The sequence below is a fragment of the Lolium rigidum genome, chromosome 6, assembly GCF_022539505.1.
Source record: "Lolium rigidum isolate FL_2022 chromosome 6, APGP_CSIRO_Lrig_0.1, whole genome shotgun sequence".
NCBI lineage: Eukaryota > Viridiplantae > Streptophyta > Magnoliopsida > Poales > Poaceae > Lolium > Lolium rigidum.
In genome coordinates, this window is record NC_061513.1 from 305,146,705 (window position 1) to 305,157,916 (window position 11,212).

At 46.7% G+C, this 11,212-nt stretch overlaps 1 protein-coding gene across 1 annotated transcript; it reads left to right on the forward strand.

Annotated features, from left to right (window-relative positions):
- Positions 1-3,752: 3,752 nt before the first annotated feature.
- On the forward strand, positions 3,753-8,146 carry LOC124664533 (putative leucine-rich repeat receptor-like serine/threonine-protein kinase At2g19230). The gene is made up of 13 exons (XM_047202033.1): positions 3,753-3,852; positions 3,955-4,516; positions 4,595-5,070; positions 5,232-5,370; positions 5,470-5,541; positions 5,645-5,716; positions 5,801-5,878; positions 6,157-6,305; positions 6,403-6,650; positions 7,094-7,220; positions 7,291-7,359; positions 7,448-7,637; positions 7,717-8,146. The coding sequence occupies exons 1-13, from the start codon at positions 3,753-3,755 to the stop codon at positions 8,144-8,146; spliced, it is 2,712 nt and encodes a 903-aa protein (XP_047057989.1).
- The last annotated feature ends 3,066 nt before the right edge of the window (positions 8,147-11,212 follow it).

Here is an 11,212-nt window from a genome sequence, read left to right on the forward strand (position 1 = left end):
ACCAAAATTATACAACTCTTGAACACTTTCAAATAAGGGAACACTTTGGACTTGATAATGTTGTCCCAAAAAAATCTTGAGAGTCTACCATTTTTAGAGTGTGAAAAGTAATGCATTCACTCAAATCTTTATGTCTCATGCATATACCAAAATTCATTTATTTATGGAGTTAAAGTTTCGGTGGCAAACTCGTTATTTTGCATACATAGAGGGGTGGTCACTAGCCACGATCCAACGACAGAGAGAGAGGGGGGAGGGTGGCCACGAGAGAGAGAGAGAGAGAGAGAGAGAGAGAGAGAGAGAGAGAGAGAGAGAGAGAGAGAGAGAGAGGAGGGGTTATGCTACCCGTTAGATCAGACGATGAACGGTTGGTGGGCAGAATCCACGTGACAATGACTCGAATGATCAGCGTATAGCATCCAAAGCGAGTAAAAGTTTGGGCTTTTTATTAGAGTTTGTGACTAATAGAGAGGGAAAAACTGAGTACCGACAAAAAACAAGGGTACGTAATAGTAAACAGACTAGCAGATTCAAATAGAAAAAAAGTAACATATTTATAAAATTTAAAATGCGTGCTTTATACAATGAAATCCATCTTGGCCTACATCAAATATTTGCAATTCAAATATACATGATTGTGCCAGTTATAGCCTCATTCAGACAAACTATGTTTTTGGGAATGATATTTTGGGAGGGGGTTTGAGTTACAAAGCAGGCACCTTCATAGCTAGTAGGTGGTTTGAGAAGGGTTGGTTTAGGGTAAAAGTTCATTGATCTGTGTTTTTTACGATTTCCTAGGTGAAAGGACACATAAGAAGATTCCATGAGTATGTGCCACTATGTTTTAATCTTTTTTTTTTGAATTAGTTGTGCATAAAATGTCAGAATGAGTAACTAAACTCCATTTGTTGACTTTGTGTTGACCAGTCACTAGAAGGTAAAACTGAGTATATTGCACGCGCCAGGGTTAGTACACGAGGGTAAAAGTGAGTAGAGCTAACACGCCAGTGTTACATTCGAGGGAATAACTGAATGTACCTAACGCGCTAGGGTTAGACTTGTGGGTGTACGCGTGTCTACATGCATGTGTTGTAGCGTACACGTGTCCGCGGTGCACGTGTAGTAGCATACACGGTTATGCGGTGCACGAGTGTCTGCGCCTTTATAGAGCCCTTCTCCCTCTCCACCTCCCCACTCTCACTCCCTCACTCAGGCAACCGCTCCCTGTCATCACCTTCTGCAAATTAAAGAAAACCCTAAAGAAAACCAAAAGGCCGCCGATGAGGAGGCCCCCATCGGTTGGGACCCCTACGAACGGGAGGAGTACGTCCCGCCAGAGAACTACAACACCAGCATCATCGACGAGGAGCCGGAGGTAACTAGGGTTTAGTCTACTTCCCTTGTTTTCCTCCCATTCCCATCTTTTGTTAGTCTAGCATTCTTTGGGATCGGCTGTTCTCATTTCAATCCTCTTGTATTAAATATTGTGTTTCAATGCATCCGCATGTTCATTCAATCCTACTTTATTTGTGCTTTGAGTTGTAGTTAATACTAACGCTGATCTGTAGTTGAAATAAGTATTTGATTTTGTTTAAGGGTTGGGGATTGGGTAATATAATCAACTGGGTTAATTTATGCAAGTAGTATATCTTATTCCTTTAATTTGTGTTGATGATGAATTTTGGGCACATATTTGTTCAGGGTGTGGTCAGCGAACCACTGGTGTGTATAAATTTGTTGTGTATGATCTTTCGTTTACTGACTCCAATCCTGGATATAAGTGTGTCCAATGCAACTGAAGTTGCCTCTTTTTTTTCATGTGCATATTATCATGCACGTTAATATTTGTTCCATCATCATTATAATTCACTCATATTTTGGTGTTGCGATGTAATAGGTGCGGAGCAGGGACGTCGACAGCGACAATGAGGCCCTCCACACCAAGGCCCATCACATCCTCAGGAGGATGACTGCTTTGCTGGTGGCGTCTACAAGTGACCCTTCTGCAAGAGGCGCCTCCGTGCCACCGACTTCAACTTCCTCTTGAACAATGCCGAAGCCCTTGGTTCCATCATCATTCCCTCCCTAATGTGGGAACGACCGTGAACGTGTATTCGTTCTTTTCTCATCACAAGGCCCTTGAGATTCACATGCGCAACCTCCATGCGTTCAAGGGGCATGTTGAACTCTCTGTTTGCGACTACTCCATCTGCAAGAAGCTTAAATCCCAGTTGCATCTGCAAATGGAGCATTTGTGTGTTGCCTGTTGTAAGCAGCGTATATTTGTGTTGGCTGTAAATGTAGTTCTGTTTGATCTATCGGTAATCTATCCATGCTATGTTGGCTGCTGTAAGTAGTTTATCTTCATTTATTTAGTTTTGTGAATGTACGTTGCTGGTGTGATATACTAGCTAATCTGTATTTGCTACAAGATTGGGCAAAAAGAAGGACCAAAAGGAATCAATGGGGTAATAAAGGCATACTATTTTTTTTCTTTAGATTTGCTACCAGTTTCGGCAAAAAATAAACAGAATGACATGAGCGAGAAAGAGACAGAAAACCTTTTTTAGCGAGAGAGAGAGGAAAAATATACACCGAAAACTGCTAATTTGAGCGAGAGAAACATAACTCACTCGTGTGCACGTCTCAGCCCCACGTGGCCCCACATGGAGCAGCCTCACGCGGCGTGTTCCCAACAATGCAGCCCCACATGTCAGCATAAGGGTCAACCTAACGGCAACTCTGTTCGAGCTTTTTGTGAGAGTTCGGATAGAGGTTGGGGAAAAGTGAGTAAGTTTAAAGCCTGAAAAACTGAGTACAACTAAAAAATCAAGGGTTGGAAATAGAAATCTCTAAAATTAATTTTTTTTGAGGAAAAGCGAAGATATAAGATTTTTTATGAAGAAATGATGTAAGGTAGATGTTTACACTGAAAAGATAAACTCCTAGTGAACGGATTTTTCTTGTGATTGTCAAAATTTGAATTTTTACAACATGCTTCTCAGCATAAGTGCATTGGAAATTGACTTTATTCTGCCTTACGTTTTGTATTTCCACTGCGATATAAAGAAGCCACAATTTGATTTCGCACCAGGCCACTAATTACTTAGGTACGGCCCTGGCCTTCTTGTGCTGCATTGCACACCTTTGGAATAGATCAGTCCTAGACTGAAGTGGAAAAACAGCAGCTGCGGGGAAGTAGAACCAGCGACCTACTAGTACTCCCTCCGGTCCATATTAATAGATTCCACTTTATCTAGATTCGTACGTTTCTAGTTAAGTTTTTAGACTAGATGCATGTGTATCTAGATAAAGTTGAGTCTATTAATATAAACCGGAGGGAATACATTATACATTTTAGTAGAATCAAACGCAGCAAGTTGTGAACAAGAAGAAAAAAAACGCAGCCAGTAGACCACCTTGGCACTAGCCTTTTTCCTAGAAAACTAGGACTGTCATGTTGCCGCGTTGACAAAACGGTACATTTCAGATTCAAGATCAGATCAATACCAAAAATGTCAATGAACAACTCGCCTTCCCGGCCGCGTTGACATGGATGCATACACTGTGCCACCCTGTTCTTCGCGATTGCTACTAGAAGAAGGCTAGATTTACATATGCAAATACGTCAATTTAGCAGAATCAATTGAGTGCTCTTCAGTGTCCCCTAAGGGAAGGGACAGATTCATCATGTTCTTGGTCTAGCTAATATCGGTTTTCTCTTTCAAAGGAGTCACCTGGAGGCAGCAACCATGCCGAGCCACATCTCCATGCGGACGGCTCTGTTGCTGTCGCTGATCACCATCTGCTTCGCCCATGTCGTCGCTCGGGGCCAAGCTCCAAACACTCTCGGTAAGATGCTAAAGAACCCCTGCGCATGTCCTCTTCGGTCGTCACGTCATCTAAATTGTATAGTACAATAGCAGGGGAAGGAATTCTGACTTGTGATTCCAGGTTTCATCAACATCGACTGCGGCAGCCCTCCCAACTCCACCTACGTGGACGCGAATACCAACCTAGTGTATGTCTCGGACGCGGAGTTCATCGATACTGGCGTCAGCCACAATATCTCCACCGACTACGAGGATGAGATGCGGCCGCGACTGTACCACGACCTCCGGAGCTTTCCCACCGGCGTTCGGAACTGCTACACCGTGCGGTCCCTCAGGCCAAACACCAAGTACCTGGTCCGCGCCATGTTCCTGCACGGGAACTACTCCGGGCTGGCCATTGACGACCTCAACGTGTTCGATCTCCACCTCGGCGTCAACCTCTGGCAGACGGTGAATGTCTCCAGTGGCGAGACCTTCTGGGCGGAGATCATCACCATCGTACCGGACGACTACGTCCAGGTTTGCCTCGTCGGCAGACTGGGGTTCCACACACCGTTCATCTCCGGCCTGGAGCTGCGCCCACTAGCGGACGAGCTCTACACAATGGTGGCAAATGCATCCATGTCCATGGCCCTCCACCGCCGGCAGAACCTGGGACCCGACGACCAGTCTCTAATCATAAGGCCGGTAACTCAAACTTCTCAACCAAGCTGCACGCACTCGTGCTTTTGATTCTAACAATGCAAGATTGCTAGTTTCAGGTACCCAGACGATCCCCACGACCGCATCTGGAGGGTGCTGCCGAACCCGCCCTTCTCATGGAGACCAACAAGCACGACGGCCACTGTTCGCAAGGTCGTCGGGGACTTGTTCGAGGTGCCGTCCGCCGTGATGCAGACGGCCGTCACGGGCTTACGTTTGGAGTTCGACTTTGACGCCGACGACTTGAACAAAGAGCTCGTTTACTACGTCATGCTCCACATCTCCGAGCTCAGGGCGCTAAATCGCAGCGAGACGAGGTTCTTCGAGATCTACCTCAACAACGACCTTCAGTTTACATATCTCTCCACCCTACCGTACCTGTACGCGGACGGCATCTATGGGCCGGTGACGGGGAGCACACAGTACGCCTACAGGATCAAATCCACAGTCAACTCGACGCTGCCGCCCACACTGAATGCCCTCGAGATCTATCGCATGGTGCCCACTGCACAGCGTGGGACTGATGGAAGAGATCGTACGTTCTCAAATCTCATAACTCTGATTGGTGTACCTGTGTGTGTGGTTTACAATAGTCTGATCTCTGATTTTCGATGCATAGTTATTACTGAAAGGAGTCAAATTAAGGACGCTAGCAGCTAACATTATGTTGTTTTCAATCTGATTTGGGCGACCTAGTGAGTGCCATTATGGCTATCAAGGCCAAGTATCAGATCAACAAGAATTGGATGGGTGATCCGTGCGGTCCAAAGATATACTTGTGGGACGGTGTCAGTTGCAACTATACAAAATCTAGCCCACCAAGGATCATCTCTCTGTAAGTTTCTGCCACATGAAAAAGTTCAGTCTTAAATAGGTGATGCAGTAAGATAAGTAAGAATACATATTTGACTATTTGGATTGCTATTTCTTGCAGAAACTTATCCTCCGCTCGATTGACAGGAGAAATAACAAGTGTTTTCGGAAATCTCACAGCTCTTGTGAAATTGTATATACACTTTCTAATATAAATCTCATCCCCTCTCCATGCTTTTCCGCTATTTATCTTTGTTGTACAGTAATAATAATTTCTAGAATCCTTGATTTTGCAGGGATCTATCTATCAACAATTTGACAGGAAATATTCCTGAATTTCTAGCTCTACTTCCTTCGCTTGCTGTCCTGTAAGATCAATGTCTACGTGCGGATTTCTACTTTTTATAGTTTGTAAAGACCCAACGTCAATTTCCTCTGCTATTTTTATTTAGAGATTTAACCGGCAACAAGTTCGACGGAGTTCCAGAAAGTCTTCTTGACAGATCGAAACATGGATCACTGACATTAAGGTAGTATTATTTTCAAATGTCCTCCATCGAATGAGAATACTAGTATTATGTAATGGTAATCCCTTTCCTAAGAGAATAAATTATCAAGGACCTGCTCACTGACAATAGCAGAGAAAGCATCAAAGTTTCTGATTTCGTTCTGTGTAGGGTTTCAGTAATATTCTGTGGGTCTCAGCAATAGCAGAGAAATTTCTGTATCAAACATTCAAACCTCTTATCCCGTAACATTACTCACTATACCAACTATGTTTTATGACCCTCCTTTTTGGTGCTGTTAGACTTGAAGCGGATATACGCAGCATCAAAAAAGGATCAAAACGTGACTGGAGTACTGCCGTAGTTGTCTCTGTGGTTGTGGTCGTAGTTCTTGTACTGGTGGTGGTGGTAATTGTTGCAGTTTCCCTTTGCAGGACAAGAACTGAAAATGGTGATTTCTATTGACGGAAAACCAAATACTTTAGTGTTTTTATGGAAAAAAATGTGACTCGGGTTCTTGGTTTACTGACAAACTAGCATTTATGCAGATGCTTCAGTCAGACGGCTGAATGGAAACAACTCAAAAGAAGAAAACGAAGACGATGTCTCTTTGCAATTTGATACCCGTAAGTTCAGTTACAATGAGCTAAAGACTATCACAAATAGCTTCGATCAGTCGATTGGCAAAGGTGGGTTTGGAGTTGTCTATCTTGGCTACTTGGAAGATGGAACCCCAGTTGCAGTCAAAATGCGTTCAGAATCAGCATTGCAAAGTGCTAACGAGTTCTTAGGAGAGGTCTGGTTTCTTCCGGTTTATTTCCTCTCCTTCTTATACATGTTTTATTTCTGATATATGTGTCTAGTTAGTCAAATAAATTCAGTCACCTACTTTAGATTGTTGAAGTGTATAAGTTGATTGCCTAGCCCTTTCCATCAGTTCGGACTTTTGGTTCAAGTGGCTAGTGCATGAACCTTAACATGGTATCAGAGTCTAGGTCTCGAGTTCAAATCCTGACTTTCACAATTTATTCTAAATTCCCCGCAGCCTCCTACCGAGAGGGGGTGTTGAAGTGTATAAGTAGATTGCCTAGCCCTTTCCATCAGTTCGGATTTTTGATTCAAATAGCTAGTGCATGAACCTTAACATAGATAACAGGAATGTTTACTCCAAACCACATGCTGTAGAAATGAAATCAACTTGGTCACCTGTTGACAGAACTACTCTGAATTATATTTCAGGCTCTACATCTGATAAGAGTTCATCACAGAAACCTGGTCAATCTGGTTGGCCACTGCAAGGATAGACAGCACTCAGCGCTTATCTACGAGTACATGTCCGAAGGGACTTTACAAGAGAAGCTAAGAGGTATGTAGCGACTAACAATTGGCGTTTAGTCTAATCCCTGTAACCTCTACTGATTACATACATTGTGCAGAAAAATCACCAGACTCCGTACCACTATCATGGCGCCAAAGATTAAAGATATTGCTAGACTCTGCTCAAGGTTTACTAGCTTCTTTGACATCATGCATCGTTTTCTTCTCTGTCGGAAACCAACTTTTTTGATGGTTGGTTTCTGATGCACGTAACAGGCCTGGAATACCTGCACAAGGCATGCACGCCTCCCTTGATCCACAGGGATGTGAAGACCGCAAACATACTGCTCAACGGTAACCTAGAGGCCAAGATAGCCGATTTTGGTCTGTCCAAGGCCTTCGACAACGACCTCCAGTCCCATGTGTCCACGAGAGTAGTGGGCACCCCAGGGTATCTCGACCCCGAGTAAGTTGGTTCGTACTACCAGAGTCGTAAAAAATCAATCTGGAGTGAAAATCGCTCCCTGACATCTACTTTGATGCAGGTATTACACTTCGTTTCAGCTCAGCGAGAAGAGCGATGTGTACAGCTTCGGCATAGTGCTCCTAGAGGTTGTCACGGGCCAGCCCCCCATCCTCCCGGGGAGTGTGCACATCGCCCAGTGGGCGCGGCAGAGGCTCGCCAAGGGCGACATTGAGAGCGTCGTGGACGGCAACATGCTGGGCCGGTATAACCTGAACTCCGTCTGGAAGGTGGCCGATCTCGCTCTGAGGTGCACGGAGCAGGCGTCCAGCCAGAGGCCGGCCATGGCCGATGTTGTCGCTCAGCTAAAGGAGAGCTTGGAGCTGGAACAGGCCAGCGACAGCGAGCAGTTGCAACGTTCGTATACCGGAAGTGGCGACCTGCACGGGAAAATCGGTTATGCTGCAACTGGGAGGGCGCTATCTTCAGTGGATGGTCCTGCAGCTAGATAGCAAATTTCTGTGCGTGTAGTTGTGATTTATCTGAGTTTCTTCCGTGTACGTCGAGATCATCTTTTTCTAAGAGGGGAGTGCTCTGCCCTCACTTCTGCTCCGGTGCTCCTCCCCTGGAAATTTTTGGTCGCATCAAATGCAACAATGGTGAAGATTTTTTCATACATGTTTGTAAGAGGGAGCATGATTGTAATTTCAGTGTAGGTTCACCGTTGGTACAGTCATGTACAGGCTCGTATGGCCGCGTTGTGTTGTACCTCGTTTTTGTACATATCCTCCAACGATGGACTGGCGAATCTGGTTGATCACCGGCGATTGCACAGATGACCGGCGCGTGTAGCGATTCCGTCCCCCGGTGGCAGATCCCAGCCGAGGAAGAACCCTACCACCCACCACACAAGGCATGCACGACGTGGGGCGGTACACTTTGGCGGATGAGATTGCTAATTGGTCACGTGACCTCTTTTTTTACGCGACGTGCACATACTGTATCAATACAAACGGGTATACATGGGCTGAATATGGGTTTCGGCGGACTAACACAGAAAAAAAAAGCCAACTATGACCCTTTAAGGGCCACTTCTTTTGGGCTTATGCTTATATAGAAGCCGGCTTATGGATTTTGGTGGGGAGAAACTCCGGTGTGGAGAAGCTCTAAGAAACCGTGTTGGACCCTTCTTTTCGGCTTATGAGAATTGAGCTTCTCCTTGTGTTGTGTTGTGTAAAGACTGTAAAGCCCCTAAAATTCAATTATGGATTTGTCAATACATAATATTGTATTGCTGCTTGTTTTACACGTATATAAGAAAGAAAATGTGAATCAGGGTATCCTTGTGATGCTCACAGAACAAATTTGCAATGTTTACACTATGGTTTGCAAAATCGAAGTGGATTGGGATGTGGTGGTTTTGCAAATACACAGATATCGATCGAAGAACTTGTCCTCCGCAGCGGCGCGCGTCCGAGCTGCTGGTGGAGAGGCGGCCGCGATTAGTGGAGCGACGGGGGAGCTAGCGGCGAGGGGCGGAAGGGGCTGCGAGTGGCGGGGGTCGTCATCGCCTGGTCGAGGCGTCAACGGCGGCGGATCCTTGCTGCGGGAGGACGACGATTAGCTGTGGGGCGGGGCCGGCTGCAACTGCAGAGGACGGCGGCGGGGCGGGCGGTGGTGGCGAGGGCGGGGACAGCGGTGGTGGCGAGGGCGGGGCTGGCAGTGGTGGAGCGGCGGCGGATCCTTGCTGCGGGAGGACGGCGATTAGCTGTGGGGCGGGGCCGGCTGCGACTGCAGAGGGCGGTGGCGGGGCGGGCGGTGGTGGCGAGGGCGGCGACAGCGGTGGTGGCGACGGCGGGGCTGGCAGTGGTGGAGCGGCGGGGCCGGCGGCGCGACTGGTGGTGGTGAAACCCTGGCGAACGGGCTCGTCCAGGATTTGGGAAATGAGCGATGGGGAGACCGTTTTTTTTTTCCTTTTCGTTCGGTGACCAACAGCCACTTCGGGGTGGCATCTCCTGTAAAATGAACGCAACTCCCTGGGGACATTGACATACCGGTTGGGCTAACTTTGGGAGAAGCTCGGGAAACTAGTCCGGGGGAGTTTCTGGATTTGCACTATGGCCTGGCTTCTCGGCTAGAATAAGCAATACAAAAGCTAGACACTTCTTTTGGGCTTCTCCGGTTTGGCACCTAGAAGCAGCTCTAGAAGCCCAAAAGAAATGGCCCTAAGTTCGTTTAGGGGGGAGCACTGGAGCAGCCTCCCTCCGCCCTTTGTATGGACCGATGCACACATTCATGTGCACTTCAGGATCATGCTGACTTGCAACTGCCAAATGCGCGGTATATTTTGCAATTTGATTATGTGGCAGGCCATCGAAGGCGGCGTGGTGAGGACGGCACACTCTTATCCCTCCTCTTCGCGCGGAGTTTCAAGGCGCGGTGGCCGTTCTAGCCCAGCGGATGGAAGGTTCTGCGGTGGATTGACTGCTCGTGTGGCGGCGCAAGTGCAGCAAAGTGGCGCATCGCTCGGATGCGACTGTCAGCCCATCATGGGCTGCGGCAGGTGCACCAAGTTGCTGCAGCAACATGTTGGAGCGATTGGCCCGCTTACTGTCCGACATCTGCCACAACACTTCTACCCATCATAGTGCTCGCGGATGTGGCCGTGGCCCGGGCCTTCTCGATTTGCTAGCATAGCCCGTGGGTCTGGCGGCCAGTCCCGATGGGAGCCGGTCGGTAGCATGGGGGCTGCTGGCTGGCCTCGAATAAAGGTGGTCTGTCCTTGCTAATCTTCGAGCACTACATACGTCAATCAACGCTAAAAAAAACAAGAGACGTCAATCTGCTTCACGTCGGCCTTCTCGATCTAACCGCCGACGAGCTCCGGTTTTCTTTTCAGAGATTTCGACAGTTTGGCGTAGGACGCTACTTTTGTCTAAAGCGGAATCAATGCGGTCGTGCACGTCCTAATGTTCAGCCAGTGGCTTCGACTTCTTAATTTCCATGGAACTGAAAGAGGTGGAAAAATTCATAGTTGCTAAGATTGGTGGTTGGTAATGGCGGAGAAGGTCCTGGTTGCGATGAAGATAATGCAGCATAGGTTTTCCCTATGTGTCGGGTGTTTGGTGACTTATAGCAGCAGCATTGGCAAACGGGGTGGCAGCACTGGTGGACTACATTTTTGGTGGAGCTCCTTGAATACCGAGTCACGATTTCCAAGATGAAAAATCCAAAAACTGACCTTCAGTGGTTCTGGCAATGGTCTTACTCGAGGTATTGTTTTGGAACTTGGGATTTCAAAAGGATGAAAACCTAAGATTTTCAATTGAGTGACGACAACAAAGCATTGTTTCCTTCTTCCAAACTTTGCTTTTGTAAAATCTCGTTTGTAATACAGGTGTTGTAATCGGTGGCGGTTAGAGTGTTGTTTGTTGCGAGTGGTTCATCACCGCGACGGATCTTTGTTTTGTTTTTCTCTGCTTTTATTTTTCTTGATTGAGTGTATCCCTGATTTTTCGGAACATCTTGTTGATGCAGAGGTTAGATGTAATTGATATCTTTAAGGTATTATTAATATA